This window comes from Stylophora pistillata, chromosome 5, assembly GCF_964205215.1.
Source record: "Stylophora pistillata chromosome 5, jaStyPist1.2, whole genome shotgun sequence".
In the NCBI taxonomy this organism is placed as follows: domain Eukaryota; kingdom Metazoa; phylum Cnidaria; class Anthozoa; order Scleractinia; family Pocilloporidae; genus Stylophora; species Stylophora pistillata.
The window spans coordinates 27,418,697-27,439,837 of NC_142523.1; the positions used below are offsets into that span (position 1 = coordinate 27,418,697).

Consider the following 21,141-nt stretch of genomic DNA (forward strand, 5'->3'; position numbering starts at 1 on the left):
TTTCAGAATTCCAAAGTGTCTCCAATTATTTGTTTTATTATTATAATTATTACTTTTCTCCTTTTTCTTTTCATGTACTTTTTAAAAGCAAAATGCTTTCTTCGTTTGTTTTTCTCATTATTTTTATCATTTTTCAAGAAGAAAATCGCGTGAATGTTCAAATATAAGCTGTAAGCTGACTTACTCTAAGGAAAAATGATGGGCAAACAGCGGGGTGGGTAGGGGGAAAGCAAACCCTTTAACTCCCAAGGTCTGATTGTTCTCTCTCCCCTCTAAGTGCTACGTACATGGGTGGGGTGAGGGGAAGGTAAACCTTTTAACTGCCAAGGTCTGATTGTTACCTCTCCCCTCTAAGTGCTACATATTTCTTCGTAAAGTAGACACAATGATTTGATGTTAGACTGAGATGACTACCAGATAAGTTTGAGCATTCTCATTAGTTGTTTGCTGGATAATGTATGCATATTGTAGGGAGAATTTTCTCAGTAATTCCTTCTGGGAGTTTAAAGTTATCCCATCTCTCTTTCCCTTGGTTACAGTTTTTAAAAGGAATAGACTCTCTTCAAACAATTTCGGGAATTTTGAAGTAAAATCATCGAGCATCGCGCTCGAAATCTCGTTTGCAAACATCTGTGGATACCTTGAACTTTGTAAAAATGACAGTACTCTTATGGAAAACGACCAAATGACAGAAATGTAGAGGAAAATAAAGAATGTTTCTGTCAATGTTTACATCGATGTGTTTGTAATGTTCCGTTGCTGTAAATTTCATTCAGTCAGTTCTGCGTGTTGCAACTACAATGGCAAAGGCATAACCCATTTGTTGTTTTGGTGTGTTTGTCATGTTGTGGTCATGTCCCTGGAATGGATGAATACAAACCTTCAAATGGAACCAAAAGACGCGATGACTCTTATGCCTTGGCTACTCATCATTAGGTATTACAATCTAACTGAAATAAGTAGAAAAGAAATAGTAATAACGCGTGAGTCCATTTTGCAAACATCCTGCGATATTTGGACAATTGGCTACTTGTTTGTGTTATAGGACTCTATGCCGTTCAATCTGGGAATGATTGGTTGAAAAAAATTCCCAGGTAGCTGAAATGTTTTCAACACGACGACTGATCTGCAATTAGCATATTATTATTTGTGGTATTCTTAACGTAATAATATTCAAACCAACAGGTTGGAAAAGTTATATCGAGAGTTACTACGGAGTCTTATCATTATAGAGCTTGTGAAGCTTTCTTCAATCATGAAACGTTAAAGGCGTTTCAAACTAGAAATTACTTCTGAAATAAAATATTTCTAAATATTTCCCGTAAAAATAGATAGAAACGCGCATGGTAAAGATTGTTGTGTCAGGTTAGAAAAAGCGAAAATGATAATAATAATTGCGATAATGACGATGATGATAAATGCAATAGTATGATATTAACAACCATCCTAAGAAAAGGAATATTAATTACCCTATAGATAAATAAGTCTCATGTAGTTTTAATGTTTTCAAAGATCACGGCCCCTCGGCATTTAACATATTGCTATCTCTGTTGGTCAAAAATTAGAATTATAACATCATCATTCTTTTAAATCAGCCAATCAAGTGAGAGACCCATGACGCTTCCTTCCCTATGGTGACAAATAACATAACGTTTAGTGACGACATTAGACTATTTCAACCGACGGCACGCAAGAAAAAAATTTCCATTTCAAACAGTTTTAAATTATTTTTTCTTTGTTTTCCTTGCTCTGTGTCTCGTTTTTGTTTCTCGATTTAAGTCTGTATCGTTTTGTCTTTTGACAGTTATCAGTAATTGGCAAGCGTTTAGGATGATGAAGGCGGGTCGTAATACGGTGGCCTTCCTAAATGATCGTCTGTGTCACCCCAATCGTCCCAAATGAAGCTCGAGAGATCAACATAAATTTTTGGAAACCAAGGCCAAAGATCGGTAACGATCTGGACGATGAAGAAAACTTCCATCGTTCGGATGTATGACCGCCCCGATCATCTCGATCAGTACTAACGTGGTGCGCCGATCAGGATGATGCAACACTGATCAAAAGAGCATCAGTGCTTGAACTTCCCGAGTCCGCTGCATAGAAGACAGTTCTTTCGTGATCGTTGCTTTGGTCCAAATAATTTACAAGCTTCTGTGTAAGGCAGTTTTCACTGTTGAGTCGGGGGACGTCCCCTGCTAAACAATATACAAAATACGTAGGAGACGACGCCTAGGACTTATCGTCCTAATCCGAAAAGACAAGAACATCTAACCATTTGCAAATGTCACGCCAAAGACAGCTCGTTCCCCTCAGTTATTTTAAGACCCTGAGTGTTGGTACGGTCTAGGGCTTTAACCTTTGACCTCCCGTAAGGCAGTGCGGCGCTCTGCAACACCAGCTTTCTGGGCACGGTTGATAGCCGTGTAACAAGCATGAACTCTTTCTGAGATGAAGTCGAACCCCCAAGGCTGTCTACGTTTAATAAAGTAATGTAAACTTACACCTTTTCGTTATGGAAAAGCAGTTATTAACGGAAACAACCACAGCAACTGTAGATCAGTTCAAAATTGGTGAGTTTTATTCCTTTTTTTTCTCAGTTGGGGTATCTCGAACAAATCTCATTTGTTTCAAGCTCAACTCTACGTAAAATTCTGTGGACTTTCCATGCAGAGGACAGAATTCAAAACGACTAAAATACTACATACAGAGTCCTCAATTGTTTCACGGCCCGTTATGACTGACTGTGAAGTTTGGGATAGAGGAGCATGGTCGAGCAGGATTTTGGAACACGTTCGGCAAAAATAATCAAAGAGTTCAACAGTTTTAAATACAAAATTGTTTTAAGAATGACTTATCTTAAATAAAATGACCTCTTGAACTGGTAACAATGGGAAAGAGAATTCAATATGATACTGAAGCGAACTCCTCGGTTGATTTAATTTAATCAGAACGATGAAACGGATCTACAGGATAAATACAAAATCCAAACACTAAGCAATGCGAACAATTAAGCTAAACAAAACACAACATCATAGACTTACGATAGTAAGTTCAGTTCGCAAGATCTATTGGAGATGCACATGAGTTTTAGCGTCCGAAACGACCTCGCTGACTACCGCAGGTCAGCGGTCCTAGCGAGTCCTCGGTATGTGGCCAGCGGTAGTCCCATCATCCCCCCCAGTCCGAGAACTGAGAAGGGTACAACGTATCGCGTCGTTTGTAGGACTCAAGTGACCCATTGTCCTGTTTCGGGTTCGTACCGTTTGGGTGGCCGTGTAAAGCGGCGAGGACGTGTAGCGGGTTCGGGCGGCAGTTGAGGTGGAGTAATGGGCGTTGGGGAATTGTGAACAGCAGCTGCTGGTAACTGGGGGTCTCGGGGCTGTAGGTCGGGAACGGGGCTGTTATCCTGTGCCGGGGCGAGGGGCGACATCGGTGCTATGTCAGGGACTGCAGTTGGTACGTTGAGCTTTGCTTCAGTGGTTCGCTTGGACTCAGCAGGAGGTTGTGGTGGCACGGGGGGCTGTGGGTGTGGGGACTGGGCAGCACTGCTGGTGAGCTGGTGGGCAGGTGGCGGTGGTGGGCGGATAGAGGGCGTGGCTGGTGTATAGGCTCGCAGGAAGCGGCGGTTGCGTAGTGTGATTCGTCCGGAGCCGTCCACCTTGACACGATATTGGTCATGGCCGGCTGATTCCACCACTACCCCTGACCGGTCCCATTTGGTGGGGTTGGGGCCTTGTTGGTTCTGCAAGAAGACTCTCTCGCCAAGGGACAGAGGGCGGAGGGGGCGTGAGTGGGCTTTCAGAGACTCCGTCGTGTGAGTGATGCGTGTGCGAAGGGCTTCCTCCTTGGCCTCCCATGCTTGACGCCAAAGGGGTCTGATGTGCGGGTTCGAGAACTTCTCAAGGCGGTTTACGAATGAGAGGGAGTCCCGTAGGGGGCGACCGAAGATGATTTGCGCCGGCGACAGGTTGCAGTCTGGGTCTGGGGTGTTTCGTAGCTGTAATATGGCACGCAAGAAACGATCATGGTCAAGGCTGCCTGTCGGGCTTGTGTTGGACATCAGGAGGCGTTTGGCAGTTTTCACTGCGACTTCCGCTCTGCCGTTTGATTGAGGGAAGCTGACGGAGGACACACGATGTCGTACGCCCCAGAGGCGGAGGAACTCCTGTGTGCTCATAGCAGTGAACTCTGGGCCGCCGTCGCTCGAGATCTCCTCTGGGACGCCGAAGGTGGCGAAGAAGGAACGGAGATGGCGAACCAGGCCGGCTGAACCCGCGAGGGTGGTCCCAGCTGTTGAGCTTAGGACTTCCACCCAGCCAGAAAGGCGATCGCCTACGACCAGGTAGTGGCAGCCACTGAAGTCGAAGAAGTCTGCAAAGACGGATTCGAATGGGGATGACGGAGGAGATGATGGCAGAGGGGGGGTGGCTGCCTGTGAAGGTGCATTTCTGTTGCAGTCTGCGCAGCCCTCCCGAGTGTTGCGGATATCCTGTGACATCCCTGGCCAGTAGACGATGGCGCGGGCTCGCTGTTCCATGGAAGAGGTTCCTTGATGGGCTGCGTGCAGGCTCTGTAAGACTCGTTGGCGTAGGGACGGGGGGACGACCACGCGGTCCTGGTAAAGTAGTACGCCCTCTGCTGCATAGAGAGACCCGTAGATAGGCCGAAGGCTTGTCAGGGTGGGGTCGTTACTGGTGATTGGTTTTCCTTGCTCGACTGAGGTGAGGAGGGGGCCCAGGGAGGCATCCGCAGCTGTCTCTGTTGCGAGGAGAGACCAAGGGATGGCGCCAAGCTCGTGGGTGTCGTTGCGGATGGTGTTTATCAAGGCAGACTCTGCGATGTCGGGAAAGCTGGGTGATCCAAGAGAGATAGTATCCTCTGTGCAGGATGGGGAAGGGTATCGTGAGGCGGCATCGGCTGCATGGTTACTCTTGCCGGGTAGGTGTCTGATCTCAAAGCGCCATGGGAGAGTGCGCTGTTTGAGGCGGAACAGGCGCGAGTTGGTAATTTCATCCAGAGTGCGGTCACCAAAGATCTTTACAAGTGGTTTGTGGTCGGTGACTATCACGAGGTTGTCGCACCCCTGTGTGAAGTAGCGTGTCTGCTCTAGACCCCAGGCGACTGCGAGGGCTTCTCCTTCAATAGCGGCGTAGCGCTGTTCAGCAGAGTTCAAGAACCGGGAACCGGCCAGTGTGATTTTCCATCCCCCAGGGCAGCAGTCGGGAATGCCAGGGAGGCAACTGCAGTGCTGTTGAAGGAGGAAGTAACCGATGCCCCGCTTGGACCAGTCAGGGCGAAGGCAGGTGCGCCGCTGCATGTCGAAGATTTCCACCCCCTGGCGGATAGCTGTGATGATGGCTGCCTTGGAAGCTTGAAACGCTGCCTCGAGCTTAGGGGACCAGGAGAATTTACAGCGGGGGCTGAGGAACGGCTTGAAGGGGGCCACTGAATCACGGAGCTGGGCGTAGTTGGAAACCTGGTTGACCAGGCCAAACCAACTCCTGATGTCTGTGGTACTGGTAGGAGAGGGGAAGTCCTTTATGGCGTCGAGGTACTTGGGGAGTGGTTCTATGGTGCTATCAGACACTCTGAACCCAGCAAAGTCTACACTCCTCTCGGCGAACTGGAATTTTTCAGGGTTGAGCACGATCCCTGCCCGGCCAACGCGGGTGAGGAAGTCGATGGTCCTCCACCAGTGTTGTTCGAGGTCTGTGTCGAAGTGGACTGTGTCGTCAACGCATCGCTCTTTGCGCTCAAACTCCGCAAGGACAGCATCGAAACGGCGATTGTAGCCGTCCTCCGAGGACAGGAAGCCTTGAGGTGCCCGTGTGTAGCGCCAGCGGCCAAATGGTGTAATGAAGGTGGTCAGGTGGCGGTCTGAAGCGCGCAGAGGAACGCTGTGATAGCCATTCCAGGCATCGGTAACGGTCTTCCAGGTATCCTTGGGGATACGACGGGCGAGGTGGAAAGGCGACTCCATGGCAAAAGTCTCACGTTGACAGAATTTGTTCAGTGGCGAGATGTCCACAGTGCGGCGTGGGGATCCGTCGTGCTTTCGCGTGATGACCATCCTATGACACCACGTAACGGGTTCGCCGTAAGGCACACGCTCGATGACGCCAAGAGCTTCGTCGCGCAGGAGGTCATCATACACCCGTTGCTGCCAGTGGAGGGGTATGTTGGCCGGTGTGTGGCAGGCCTTAGGTGTGGCTGCGGGGTCAACATGGATCGCTATGGGTGGGCCCTCCATACATGGTAGCGCTCGATGAGGGCAAGTGTTGAAAGTGGATGAGGCATATCTGTCGAGAAGCCAGGCTTTCATTCTTGCATTGTTCTCTGGAGCACAGGGGAACGGCAGCTCGGAGGGACGTGGCGGTGTTGCTCCACGCTGTGGGCACGAGCACGTTGTGTTGCGCGCGATGGTGGGTTCCGGGCAGCCATCATTGAGGGCCCTCGTAGCATTGATTGCTGGTGGGGGGCTGGGAACATGTGGCTGTTTATCAGAGGTATCACTTACAGGACGGCTGCTGGTAGAGTAGTCAAGGGATGGGAAGGTACGCGGCAGTAGACCAAGGTTGAGGAGTGAGTCGTAAGACAGGTACAGGTCCTTGACAGAGCTGCTCACATAGACCATCGAGTGACATGCTGTAATGTCCCCGCTGCTGGACTGTGTAGCGAGTTTTGCGAAGAATGCTCCCTCTATCGAGATGGGCGAGCGGTTAGCTGCTGATAGGCTGAGGCTGATGGGGTGTAGGTGGTGGCGAGAGAAACCGCACGCTAGGAAGTCGGATAACGACCACAAGTCTGATTGGGCGCCAGTGTCGGCTATGGCGGATACTTCAGCGTGGATGGCTGAGGAGGGCTTGGAGAGGTCACTGTCGGTCCCGCCAGGTCGGGAGAGGGATATAGTGATCGGGAGCCTTGGATGATCTCTCAAGCGGGCCCTTTTCCACTCCCCCTTGGAGAAGATGTGGTGGTCTAATCGCGCTGCGAATGGTTTGGTGACGGTGGCATGTGTGGTCGCCTTCCGGGTGTGACGGTTTCGTTGGGAGGCTCGAGGGGAGCCTACACTCTTGGTGTGGAACGCGGCTATCTGTGAAATTGGCTCCGTTGCTGTGGCATGGACCCCTGGGGCCTGGGGCGGGCGCTGTGGGGGTCGACGCTGGTGACGTTTTTTACGGCGATTGGCCCTGTAGCATTCGATGCACATGGGGTGGGGTTTCTCGTTCCAACCACGGGCTCCTTCCGTGAAGAGCTTAAAGGTGATCTGACAGCCGGGGCATGATGCTTCCTTCGCCCGATCCGCCTGAGAAGGAGGGGGGGCATGGGTGGGTGGCGATGTCTTTTGCTTCACGAAGGAGGAGACAGCTGAGAGCGAAGGGGAGGGGAGGGCATTGCGTGCCATCTCTTTAGTTTCTACCAAGGCGATGACCTCGTTGACTGGTTGCTCTAGTATGCCCGCTATGCCCAGCACTTCCCTCCTGATGTCAGAGTCGTAAAGGCCATTAAGGATGACGTCACGGATGACGTGGTCGGTGTAGTCCACCGAAGCACCGCAGGTGCACGAAGCAGTGTAGGAACAAGTTTCTGCCTTCCCCCGCACTTTAGCTGTAAAGGTACGAAAGGGCTCATCACGTTCCTGCCGCAACTGGAGAAGCTCTGTACGTAGCACACAAGTGGCGACTGGGATTATCGCTAAAGAGCGCATGGCGGCTAGCAGCCCAGTTAGGTTTTCAGAGGCTGCATTTGGATTGGCTTTAAGGAGGCTGTCCCCAAGTTCAGGTCCGGCACACTGGAAGAGCTGGGAGGGTGCCGAGGCATCGTTGATGCCTGAGCCTGATTTGAAAACCTCCCAGCGTCTTGTGAAGACATTCCACTCTTCTATCGTGACTCCGATGTTTACTTTCGGCCGCTCTAATTTCGGGCCACTGGTTGTTGTGGGCGCTGGAGGTGCTGTAGGCGCCGGGACGCGGTGGGCCAGGTCGTGATTTGTGATGAGGGCAATTGCCAAGGCCTCAGAGACGTCCGCTGTTGTGAATGTGCAGTCCGGCACGGAGCATTCGACGACGACCATGATTACGTGATCATCCGTTTCATGAAGCGAACTCCTCGGTTGATTTAATTTAATCAGAACGATGAAACGGATCTACAGGATAAATACAAAATCCAAACACTAAGCAATGCGAACAATTAAGCTAAACAAAACACAACATCATAGACTTACGATAGTAAGTTCAGTTCGCAAGATCTATTGGAGATGCACATGAGTTTTAGCGTCCGAAACGACCTCGCTGACTACCGCAGGTCAGCGGTCCTAGCGAGTCCTCGGTATGTGGCCAGCGGTAGTCCCATCAGATACCTGTACACAAGATTTGATAAAGGGAACGAGTTATGTGTCCATCGTCACCTAAGTGATGGATGTTTTAACACTAAATCCGTGACTTTCTCCAGTAGTTCAATTATGGGACTTGTCAGGGGAAACTTGGTGGAAAGTTTCTTCTTTGCCACTGGCTTTCTGATGTAATATCTGCAACATTTATGAGACAAAAAATATTGATGGCAATGATTCATTAGAGATTTAAAGGTTCACCTGTCTAATTTGCCCTTTCATTTCTTCTGCCCCTAATCATTTACTCTACGACAGTAATTTAAATGTTTATCATTTATGCTTGGGCGTTACAAAACAAATCTTCTTCAAATCATTTAACAGCCTGTATACGTTTTGTTTTGTTTTGTTTTTGGATTTGTCTTGTATTTTTTTCAGTGTTAATTTTGATGTACTTTTTTTAAGACAGTGAAGTAAGTTTTTGATTACTTCCACTCCGATATGTCCCCTCCCATAAACCTCTGAATAATTCCCCTTTCCTCGTCTGCAAGCCTTTGTAATTGATAAACCTTCTAGAGTATCTCAAAACGCTTACTATAAGTTATCAAATATTACAACTACAACGACAATTTCGGGAAAAATGGTACAAAAAAACTTTTTTTTGACTCGCGCCACGAACTACATCGAAAAGGACGGACTGTTCATAGTCTACTGCGCTGTCATACCTAAATTCCTCTGCGTATCCAACTCGAATCTGATTCGCAACCACTGTACCATATTCCAGAGAGTTATTGAGCAGGTAAAGTTGTCGGTAAAGAAGAACAGCTTCGGCGGGAGAGAGATATCGGCCAGAAGATGATACTAACAACGTTAAACGTTCCATGATTCTCTGTACACAATATTTCTGAAAATAGAAGGAAGAATATCAACCTTAGATTGTGAGACGCTGCTGTTGCCGTTGGATTAAGGTCGTTCTTAAGATCCCTTAACCCTTCACCATTCAGATTGACCAGCAGCTAATTTCTCCCAACATCGTCGATGCTAAATCAAACAGTAAGGTCAAGAGAATAAAGGATAATGGTTGCCGACTGAAGAACGCAATAAGAAATGTAGAAAGAACACTCTGGAGAATATGCATACCGATGTTGTACAGGTTTTAAGGGTTAAGATACGCACTAACCAACGTTAACAGATGTTAGTAAGAATCTACCGGCGTTCCATCACTAGTTCTGCTATCTGATTGGCCAACTTACTCGCCTGTAGCCTGAAAATGTGCGTTTGTAACCAAAATAAAAATTGAAAAAGACGAGTCTGTCTTGTTTTGACTTAAAAGTTTTAGATGACTAGAAGACGCAAACTGTTAAGCATTTAGAATATTTCCGTTGTTCTCATCAACCATCAGGCGATGTGAAATTTGTGTTCACAATTTAGATGCTAAATTAAATTGGTCATGGTCGCGTACTATTGGAACTTTGCTTATTTTAAGTCGGTTGGGTATTGTCGTGTTCAATTGGAAAAGAAACGTTGTTGAATTCGTCAATTCCTCAAATTTTCTAAGTGGCAGCAAATCAAGCTGAAACGTTTCCTTTAAAGACACAGATTGACCAAAGTATGAACGAATAGACCGTAAATGTCAATCCCCGCCGTAAAGAAGGAAAGCTGTTTTTTGCACGTTCCGAATAGAGCGGGTAGAAGTTTAGGAAAAGTGCCTTTCGCTACCTCGAAACGAATTGCAGTTGCATAAACTTTAAAATATTTGGTTAATCTTTTTGTCCAATGATATTATCTCAATTTGTATTTCTCTTTGTTTCGATAATTCATGGAATGAGAATTCTTTTCTAAATATTTGCTTCTATTTTGCCTCAACCCGTTGACTGCCATGAGTGACCGAGACAGAATTTCTCCTTACAATGTCAATACAACATCAAGCAGACAAGTGATGAGAATGAAGAAAAGTAAGTCCGCAATGCGTACATGTGTGGCTTACGCAATTTAGCTGTTTTTAGTGTCTGATGTCATAATGAGCTTCTTCTAGCTAATAATCTGATTATGGTTAGATAGTTTTCAATATTTTTCTTGCTCATCGATAAAAAACAAGATAACTAGCATACAATATAGTGCTGAAATGTTCATTAAAGTTGAGGGTTGAGGGTTAATTGCCAAACTTTGTTGTGGAGGTCTCATTTCGACAACAAAGGTTACACTTGTAACATGAAGATTTTAGGTACTGAAAAAAACCTCAGCACTATATCACACAGTGGCCGGATAGATTCAGTCATGATTTGTTTACGTAACAAAGTGGAATTGGGTTCTGAAATTTCTAGGTTAATCTTCTTTTCCAAGGCAAGAGATGTGAAATTAACTCCAGGGAAGCATGATATGAATATTTTTGGCATTTTGTCTACCAGTACATGAGGAACACGAAATAATCTACACTAGAAGCCATTGGGAGCTTGATTTGGTTTGAATGCATGACTAGTTTTCCACAATACATACATGTAAGCATAGGTTTTCATTTATTATAATTATTCTATTTTGGTTTGATTGTATTTTCAGTAAACAACCCAGAAAAATTCAGTTAAGGTAGGTATAGATATGGGGTTGCAAATGGAAGAATTTCAGGGAAAAAATAGGTGTATAACAAGATCAGAACACAAGCAATATTTTAATGAATCATGTGTTGGGTAGTACATTACACTGACACTGCTAATAAGTTTTTAACCCAATAAGATTTACAATTTTACCGGGAGGTTTATTTGACAGAAAGTTTATTATAGATAGAATCTCACCATAATAGATTTCAGGAACAGTAATCAGAGATATGATGACGCAAACATAACAGGGTTTAATGTACAGGTAAGCTAGTGCACAATAGTATCATGATTTAAAGTATCAGAATTTTTAAGCTTTTCTCATTATGGAAATTGTAATTTCATGCCTGTGTGTTTCCCAAATTCAAGCTATGTGGAGACATGAAATGAATAGGTGAACTTGACATCGTCATGTAAATGGTCAACTTGACATTGTATCAAAATTTGCTTTCAGCTGAAATCGTACTCAGGAATGCAGTTTTGTTTTTTTTTTTTTCAATATACCTAAAATTTATCCAGGCTTTTGTTTATTTTGGTCAGCTAAAGGGTGCATCAATCAGCACAACCTCCTTTGTATAAGTCTGATTGGTTTCCAGTGTGATCTAACTTACATTTGTGACTCAGTTTTGCACTAGTAATACATGGAAAAGGCATCTAGCTGTTTTCAACCAATCAACAGTGTAATTTTTCATGTATATCAGTGTTGCGATGAATTACCTTAACCCAAATAGACTACCGGTATCAAATAAATAACTTGGATCATGACATAGTGCAGTTTACACTCTGTGTAAGCCACACAAAAAAACTAATTAGTTGATCCAATACCAAATTCTCAGATCAAACATCATAAGAATTGTTTGGCTGACAGTAATGAGAATTACTAATGACATCATGGGAGTGAAAGAGTTAAGGAAGGTTTGTCTGTGAATTTGAAATTTTTGGGCTCATATAGATTGAATTTAAACACTCGAATCACCTAAAAAGCCTGAACCCCTCAAACAAGCAATTTTTGAAAGACCAAGCAAAATACTTGATGTCCTCAAGTGAAATACCTACTGCTTGTTCTTGAGCTTCAACAATCTTTATAAGTCAAAAAATGTTTAGGACACTGTCTTCTACTGAAAAGCAGTTGACCTGAAATAACAAGAAACACAATCTCATAAAGTTATCATAAATTCAGTCCAGTTACTAAACATTGTTCACTATAAGAATATAAGGATGAGTTACAAGGTCAACCCTGCATCAAAGTTAACAATGAGTGACTAGCACCTGATTTCTCCTTACGATGTCATCCCTGAGTCATATATTAGAGTCACGAGAATGTAGGAAATGATCACCAACTAAAGAAGCTCTTGACTGTTTAACAAATTCTCCTTGTCATGAGCTTAGGAAACGTGTTAAGAAACAAAAATCTTAATAAACAACGCTGCGCATAACATCCATAATTATATTCTCCATTTCTCTATACATCTTCTGTGATACTGGCAAGGAGAACTTGTTTGACAATCAGGAAGTCCTTTTGATAGCGATCATTTCTTTCATTCTCATCACCTAAAAGTTCAATTTAGGGGAGGTAGTTTCAGGAGAAATGAGTTGTTAGTCAGGAGTTAATGGTATTCAAACCTAACCTGATGTAGAGCACACATCAGTTCAAACAGAAGCGAAGTAGCATTGTCCAGAACCTCTCTCAAAAATTTATCAGTCTGAAAAGAAACAGAAAGTACACTATATATAACTAATAACAGCACATGTCTCATTACATTTTTTGGTACAGAGGCATCCTTATGAGAACTACTTGGCGAGAAATTATTTCTAGAATTGGATTCCTTTAAGTCCCATGCAAAGGTGAGCAGGTACTGATACTTAAGTATCCTGGTGCCGATGTGGAGGTCCTGCCTTCTAATGAGAACCCAGGAGTCCACATACAGAAAATCACCATGAAATGAACCCGCAGAGGATATAGATGGAGGACAACACAAAAAGTCCCTGGGTTTTTGATAAAGAGCATCTGCAACACATTATATTTTATTTTTTTTCGTTAACACTTCATCACCCAAAAGGTGAGGAGTCACTATATAGGATGGGGCCTGAGCCCGAGTTGGCCCGGCCATGCGCAGTTTAGTAGACTTACGACTTGTTAGTTGTGTCCTTGCTTATTTTGTTTGCGATACAATTAGGATGGACTGTAGCAACAGTGCACCCTTGTAGATGTATTTGAAAACAATAACCCTACCTCTTGTTCCGTATCTCCCACTGTAAACATGTTCTTGTCAGCTCCTGACAACAACAGTTGAGCTGCTGGAGAGATACCAACTGGTTGCTGTGATGTGGTTAAAGGATGAAGAACAATGCATTTGAGAAGATCCTTGATAGCTTGTCCTCTGTAAAAAAAAAAGCACTTCAACTGAGCCAGTGTCTGGAAAATTAACAGAGTGACTTGTATACAAATAATATTTTGACTAGCCTGCTTGCGGGCACTAGTTTGTGTTTTAAAGTGCGAGATTCAGCTCGGCGAATATTCAGTCCAAGTTCAAGCCCTGCATGGCCAGGAACGTTGTGTTGTTCTTAGGCAAGACACTTTACTCTCGTCACTTCATATTGCTACGGAAACTGGAGTTAAGTGCCTACCTGAAGGGTCCTTGGAATCTTCCAGCAAAACATGTGATAAAGGTTGTTGTAAAGTAGTCACTTACAAGAATTAAGATGCCTCAGCATCACCAACTTACTTGTGCGATTTTATGACCATCAATCGTGTGGATAGAATGTCTGTCTCACGAAACAGACATACAAGTGTCTTCAACAACACCACAACAAAGCTGCAAATGATTAAAAGAGAATTTTCAACCAAACCTGAAAGTACAAAGTTCCAGAGGGGGATTAGCGGGATTTCCGAAAATCGAAAGAAATTACCGCACAAAATTTACGTCCAATTGGGAGCAAATAATTGTGCCAGGATAAGTGCTATTTTAAATGACCATATTTTTTTTGGAAAGAAAGTACTTGTATGAGTGAAAGCAAGATTATTAAAAACAGCTGCTGAGGGCCCAAAATAATTTCCAAAGAAATAAAACTCACTTTGAACTCTTTTACATCTTATGGTCTCATTTGCTGTCTTCTTCGTTTTCTCACTGTCTTAACCATACAGACTAGACTAGACACCCTGTATCCCCCCTTAAGTTGGAAAAAGGGGTCCACTGGGCCCTCTTTGACCAATTTCCTAGAATGAAAACCGTCAGTGCAAAGTGCATTTAATTTGCCAAAAAAAGAAGAAATTCAACCGCCAATAGAACTGAGTTACAGGAGAGCAAATATTTTCTGTTCCGCATGGCCCAACTCAGCATTAAGCATTTTATCAACATGATTGTCGCTCTATTTCTACCTTCAGGGTTAGTACACTTTTTCAGGCTAAGGATTCAAGGACTTTTCAAGGACTTTCCAGGACCCTACTTAGAAATTTCAAGGACTTTTTGTAATGTCAATTTTACCTCAAAACCACGAGAAACAACTATGTTTTGGGTTTACCGATGGTGCAAAACAAAAGCAGATATTTTTCGATGTTGTTCATGAAAAAATCAAGGACTTTCAAGGACCCTAAACAAAATTCAAGTACTTTCAAGGCCTTGAAATTGGCCTCCTGAAATTCAAGGGTTTTCAAGACGCGTACGAACCCTGTATCTTTCTAGTTTTAGTCGCAGCTCGCTTTTCCAACCCCTGCTCGCATAATCTCATGCAGCCCTCATATGGATATTTTTCATTTGCCGCAACCAGTTTCCCCAGGCTTATTGGATTCAATATGCACTACCCTCATATCCTACACTGCACCTTTCAAAAGTTTTAAGTCAAACTATAAGTAGCATCTTTTGTGCTCTTCACAAGGTTCCTTTGTTGAGTTCATCACCTTCTTAGTAACATTGACAGACAAGAGCCAGCCATTTTGAAATGTAGCACCCCTGCTTAGTATAATTGTCACGTGCGAGGTGATTATAGCGAGATAGATCACAATCCCTGACTAATCAGAGCGCAAAAAATTAATCTCTTTCATCATCAGTGTAATTATTCTAATTTTTAAAATTTTGCACAGAGCAACATGGGTGATATGAAAATAACACTTACTCAAGCTTATCCTCTCTATTGCTTCCTTTTTTTTGCGATGATTGGCTGTGGGATTGAGGCATGTATTGCTGTGGTTGACCCAACATGAAAACAAAGAGATCTGCTGACTTAAGTTGAACTGTAATCAATATTTGAAGCCAAGGATCCAGATAGGAAACCATAAAACATGTAGTGTAAGGGGGGCACTATGGTGCAAAGCCAATCAGAGAAGAGGATTATGTTCCACCGTCACCATACTGGATGCTATTCCAGCCATATAATGGGTTAGTTTGCACCACATGTTACAAAATACTCTTCTATAATGGTCGAGCAGCACAGTGCCCCCTTATACTGTCAACTGAAAGCAAAGTCCTAATCTAAAACACTGGGCTGTTATTCAGACTACCTTCAATGTCAACTTTATTGTTTACAGTCTGGTGCGTAAACATTCAAGGAAGTGTGATTGCAATGAACAAATTGGGAAGCATATTAGTGAGTATTCCCTAGATGGTACAAGTGCTTCAATGCCTTTTATGAGTAACATTTTCCTTTCCGTCCGATTTATCAACAGCTCAGATCAAACAAATCTACTGTTACTGCTGGTTATTCGATAACTTTGCACAGCGATGCGACATATGTACATGTAGCATGATAGCTTTTTTGACTGACGTGTAAATTTTCCAGTGTCAATTTACTCCTTTTTCAAGCCGAAAAGTTCTTTGTTTTACACAACAATTTAACACATTGGAAACTCATAGCTCAGAACAACAAAGTCTTGCATTCGTTTTCGTCCATGCAAGCACAAAAAAAAATCGTATGTGCATGTATGACTACCATGCATCTGAGCATATGAAATGTGTCTGTGTTGTTGACTTACATCTGAGTGGTAGTGTACCGTACCTTCTAAAAGTATTTTTTTCAGTTAAAACTCTTCTCTGCAGCCGTAAAAAGCTCCTGGATGAGAATAAATGTCTTCTCCATGATATGCGATTGAAGGATATCTGTCTTCAGCTGATTAAACAGGGGCAATAGCTGTGAACTGAAAAGGAATATGAGAATAACATTAAGGACTCAAATCTAACTAATATTCAGTAGCCATGAGCCCTCAACTTATGATTTTTTTTTTTTTTTGCTGTGGGCTGTTTGCTCCACACAATCCGGGTTCTCTTAAAACCGGACAGTGACCGAAGGTTAGGCAATACAGCTGCAAATTGTATTAGTAATAAAAATGCACCTGTTTTAAATATTAGCAAAGTGTTTCCTGAGGAGAGTTTTTACATGTACTTAAATGAAAAAGAGAACAGAATTGTACATGGAAAAAAAAAAAAAAAGACAGAACTCAAACGACAAATACATGAAAATAGATAAATCAGCATCAATTGCATAAAAGGAAAATCAACAATCAACAAGTGGTTTGACCAAGTTGCATTTATTTGACAGACCTTCTGTCCCCAACTTTTGAATATCAGCGTTTTATTAAATAAATGTATGTAATACTTACTTGTCAACTTTGTTTGATCCAGTGGGTGAAGTTGGTGTGGAATTCCTTCGACCATGACGGAGTGTAGATTTCTGAAGAGAGAGGCAATCAAAATTTATAATCAATTAACCCTAAAAATTATTTATATTACAAGTGTGCAACACAGGTATCATGTGCAAGAGATTTCTTTCTTTGGACCTAAGTTTTGATAACAAGATTCACATGTCCTGTCTGCTCATCACTTGAAGCTAGTAAAAACAGTGCTGGTTAAGCCAACCAAAACACCTGACTAGTGTAACACCTTTACATGGCTAGTTTTTAATAACCCCATTTTATCAAAATCCCTAGTTGAAAATCCTTCCATTACTGAGACTCTCGAAGAAAATTCAGGGCTCAACATCAACGGTAGCTAACTAGCCACAGACTAGTAGAAATTCAGTTTTGGCTAGTGGTGTTTGATTTCCACTCGCCAGTTTGGCTAGTAAAGAAACTGAAACAGTTGTAACATCTAAGTTGTCACTTGGCTAATAAGTTGAAAAGTTAATGTCGATCCTGAAATATGTTAAGCAGAAATTTTTTTCGACCCAGTTTTAAGAAGAATGGAAAACCAACTGTTACAAAAGCAGCTTTACATGTGTGAATCAAGTTCATTTTCAAAATGTGCAGAAAGGTTAATGCACTGTAATTTTTCTAATGCCAACAGTGTACGCATAGGAAATATAAACTGATTAGTTCCCAGTCTTGCACATAATCTGACAAAACAACATGGCTCCACAATAACCTGGTGGCCCCTTATATCTTTATAGCTCTAAATTTCAAACTTACTGTAAGCCCTTGAGACATGAGGGTTAGTTTACTAAGACTACACAATGTACAGCGTGTAGCTCTTTCATGCGAAGAAGCCCAAACTGCCATAATCTGAATTGGTTGCTCATAACGGCATTTTCTGTGCTGAAGCCTGTTTTCCATATGTACATGTCGGGAAAAGCCCCCATGATTCCCATTTTCACTGTTTCCTAACTGTCCCAAAGTTTTGAGACAAATAATTATAGAGGTTGTAGAAAGTGGATGCTGCACCAACACATCCCACAATTCTGTGATGATCAACAATCACTTGCTACATGTATATTTGGAAACTTCAATTTTCACTGTTAAAGAATTCAACAGTAATTTTGGATCACTACCAGTCCTTCAGTTGCTTAGCAAATCAGTACCTTTGAATCACAGTACCTTTGAATTTACCGAAATGTTCGCAAAATCTGGGACGAATGCGAAACAAAATTACCAGTCACCATTGATTTTCCAATTTTTTTGTCTAAAGAGTTAAAGTTCAGTAAATAGAGCATGTAGAACTTTGTTTACACACATGATGCACACCCACACAGCTTACTAAAAAGGAAAAAAAAAAAGAACTTACCGAAATGCAATTGTTCCAGGCGCTTTTAAGACGCATATACATTGGTGATTTTTCTGAAAGGATGTATAAGTCCATTTCCATCAATTCAAATTTCTTGTTAGCAGAATAATTGCCTCCATCATCAGAATTATAGTCCAACTCTTCCCCACAGTCTATAGAGCCATTCCTGTCACTTCTGTAACGACTCCTCCCATATGGACCACTAGCAGAATCCACTGACTTTTGTCTGTTAAAACTAGTTGATGAATCCTGGTAAGAAATTTCAAGTTCACTACTGCTAGAGCTACAATTTAATTCATCATAGTCATCGTTAGTTCTCATCTAGTGTGAAGCCAACGTTTTCTTTCTTCTTTGCTTAGCAACACTTCCCGATTTCGGTCTTGCGCTTGAACTAGACTGCACAATCATTGATTGATGACCAGGTGGAGGTGGCGGAAGGAGTCGCCTGCTCCGAGGAGATGTAGAAACAGCTCCAATATTACTAGCTGACCCTGAATACAATTTGCTGCTGCGTTCATGCCTCAGATGTCGGAGATCAGGGTCTGAGGCACTTCAATGAAGACTGGTTGTCTGTACTGAGAGATGCTGCGTCGTGACTGGCTGGCTTTCTACACGTCCGATAGATGTTTTAGATTTAAGGTTACCTCCCACTTGGGGTGCTGTATCCACTCTTAAAACTGGAGAAGTACAGAGAATGGAAGATGATTGGAGAGCTAACTTCAATGGTGAATTGTTTTCACTAGGTGGAATGGCTATTGTCACGATTCTGTGAACTCAAAAGGGTTGTTTATTGTGCGAACTCGACTGCCGCCACGTGTGTTGTCGTTGTCTCCTAAGTGTTCTAAATATGAAAATGTTCATCGGCCCAGTGGCGTGACCGTGTAACGCAACATCACGACATCTTCCCCTTTTTTACAAAGTTTACCTTCAAAAGTTAATTAATACTTAATGTTCGGTTTCGATCACTGTTCAAATCACATAAAATCGATAAAACATTGTTCTTCATTGAAATCATAAAAAGATAGAAACAGAAACCAACAACTATTTAGCGGCTCAATCATTCAATGTTCAGTTCATATGGTAATCCTGATGCCACAAAGGCGGTCGACGTCTGCGTTCTGATCGACGAGTTTCAATCCTTTGTGGCTCAAGCTCAGTTCCCATTTCATTTTCAGGTGGCATTCTCTCTGTTTTGGTCTCGCCATGGAACTCCGGTGGAGGAGGTCCTGGCTCTGTCAGATTTGGCGCCGGTTTGAGGGTAGACTCGGGCGGAGTTAGTTCTACCAGACTCATAGGTGGTGCTGTTTCCGGGGTCAGGCGCAGTTGCCGACGGTTGCGTCGGTATCGCCTGCCGCAAACTTCAACTTCATAAGACCTGTTCCCCAAGGCTTTCATGCAGGTCCCCAGACTCCATTCCTCCCTTCCGGGAAGCCGCATCCTGATGGCCTGTCCACACTTTAGTGCCTCTAAAGGGCGAAACTTTTTGTTGTATTGTTGAGCTTGTCTTTTCTTGCGCTCAGCTAATTTGGTGGATGTTTCCTGGTGTGATGGCTGCCGCAGGAGCGTTTCATGGGTTGGTAAGAAAGTGCGTGTGCGGCGTCCCATCAGTCTCTGTACGGGTGATGTTCCTAGACCCTCTGTTGGGGTGTTGCGCCAATCAAGAAGGGCTAACAGCGGGTCTTGCCCATCCGCTTTCGCTTTCGTCATCAAGTTCTTGCAGGTCTTCACGGCATTCTCGACGCGGCCATTTGACTGGGGGTAACGGGGGCTCGAAGTTCTATGTTCAAACTGCCATTCTCTCACGAATGCACTGAACACCGATGACGTAAACTGAGGTCCGTTGTCGGTAATAAGCACGTCTGGTATCCCATGGCGGGCGAATTGTACTTTGCACGCAGCTATCACGCTAGCAGATGTGGCCACCTTAACCTCCTGGACTTCAAAGAACCCACTCCAGTAAAACTTGAACTTTATTTTTATTTAGACACGGTAAATCTATCAGATAAAATGATAATATTATTACAATCTATTATTACAGTTACAATCTATTTCAATCTATATAAACATGATCTAAAATTTAAAAGTGAAATAGAAAAAAAAATAAAGAAATTCTGCTTTACATAGATGCCGTGTGTGTTTTGTCGATTCAGACGAAGAAATTGCGACAACCATTTCGGAAGGATTGAAGTGATTTTGCTTGCCGCAATTCAGGGGACAAGCTATTCCAGAAAACCGCACCGTTATAGCTAAAGCTATTTTTCAGGAAATTGGTGCGGCTAGGTAGTCGACTAGGACAAAGAAATGTTGTTGCCCAAGGTCAAAAAAATCGGCACCTAGCATCGACCAGGGACGCGACGGGATCGGATACGGTTGCAATTCCTCGCGGCTAAGTAGTCGACTAGGACAAAGAAATGTTGTTGCCCAAGGTCAAAAAAATCGGCACCTAGCATCTACCAGGGACGCGACGGGATCGGATACGGTTGCAATTCCTAGCGGCACTGATCTGGCTGGTACGACTGGCAGATTGAGCATTTGGAAACAAAGTCCTTTACTTCCGAATTCATGAGGGGCCAATAGAGGACCTCCCTAGCGCGACGTAAACACCCTTCGATTCCAATATGTGATCGGTGAATTTGCTTTAACATTTCTTTTCTCAGGGAAGGGGGTACCAGCAATCGCTCCCCCAGGAATACTAGTCCCTTGTCTTCTATAAGCTCACTTCGTTTGTCATAGTAAGGCGTCAGCTCAGGGGTACAGAACTTCCTTGACACTGGCCATTCACCCTTGATTGCTCCGATTAGCTTTTGCATCACTGGGTCCCTGGCAATCTCGTTTCTGAATTCAGCGAGCCTGTATGGTGCAATCGAGAGGTTTTCTGAATGATCTATCTCGGCAAGTGTACAGATCAGACTTGTATCGTGCTTGGAGGCTTCGGTGGTGTTGCGGTATGCTCGACTCAGTGCATCTGATACCCACATAAGTTCCCCTTTTTTATACTGCACATCCAGGGAGTAATTCTGAAGGGCCATCAGCATTCTCTGGAGTCTCTTTGGTGAGTTGTGTATTGGCTTGGTAAAAACTGCCCGTAGTGGTTCGTGGTCAGACTCGATGTGTACAACTTCGCGTCCCAGTATGTATTGATTGAACTTGTCGGTTGACCACACTATGGCGAGGAGCTCTTTCTCGATTTGAGCGTAACGCGTTTCGGTGTCGGTCAGAGCTCGCGAGGCAAAGG

At 43.6% G+C, this 21,141-nt stretch overlaps 2 protein-coding genes across 3 annotated transcripts; both read right to left on the reverse strand.

Moving 5' to 3' along the window:
- Window positions 1–2,556: 2,556 nt before the first annotated feature.
- LOC111325247 (uncharacterized) lies at window positions 2,557–15,101 on the reverse strand. Of its 2 annotated transcripts, none has more exons than XM_088760288.1 (3): window positions 15,031–15,101; window positions 9,052–9,230; window positions 2,557–8,527 (listed from the first exon to the last, which is right to left on the reverse strand). In XM_088760288.1, exon 3 carries the CDS (start codon window positions 8,072–8,074, stop codon window positions 3,227–3,229), a length of 4,848 nt encoding a protein of 1,615 aa, XP_088616414.1. In that variant the 5' UTR covers window positions 8,075–8,527; window positions 9,052–9,230; window positions 15,031–15,101; the 3' UTR covers window positions 2,557–3,226. The 2 variants fall into 2 exon arrangements, with proteins under 2 accessions (XP_088616414.1, XP_088616413.1); XM_088760287.1 differs by lacking the exon at window positions 15,031–15,101 and adding an exon at window positions 11,974–12,528.
- A 704-nt stretch (window positions 15,102–15,805) lies between these two features.
- LOC148731194 (uncharacterized protein C12orf56-like) lies at window positions 15,806–18,658 on the reverse strand. The gene is made up of 3 exons (XM_088760373.1): window positions 17,907–18,658; window positions 16,511–16,581; window positions 15,806–16,048 (listed from the first exon to the last, which is right to left on the reverse strand). The coding sequence occupies exons 1-3, from the start codon at window positions 18,225–18,227 to the stop codon at window positions 15,928–15,930; spliced, it is 513 nt and encodes a 170-aa protein (XP_088616499.1). The 5' UTR covers window positions 18,228–18,658; the 3' UTR covers window positions 15,806–15,927.
- Window positions 18,659–21,141: the final 2,483 nt, after the last annotated feature.

Coding starts and splice junctions, on each gene's coding strand:
- LOC148731194 (XM_088760373.1), bottom strand. CDS start 18,227: ATGAGAACTAACGATGACTATGATGAATTAAATTGTAGCTCTAGCAGT. Junction 16,582..17,906: donor CCTGGAACAATTGCATTTCG/GTAAGTTCTTTT, acceptor CTCTCTCTTCAG/AAATCTACACTCCGTCATGG. Junction 16,049..16,510: donor GGATCAAACAAAGTTGACAA/GTAAGTATTACA, acceptor ATTCCTTTTCAG/TTCACAGCTATTGCCCCTGT.
- LOC111325247 (XM_088760288.1), bottom strand. CDS start 8,074: ATGGTCGTCGTCGAATGCTCCGTGCCGGACTGCACATTCACAACAGCG.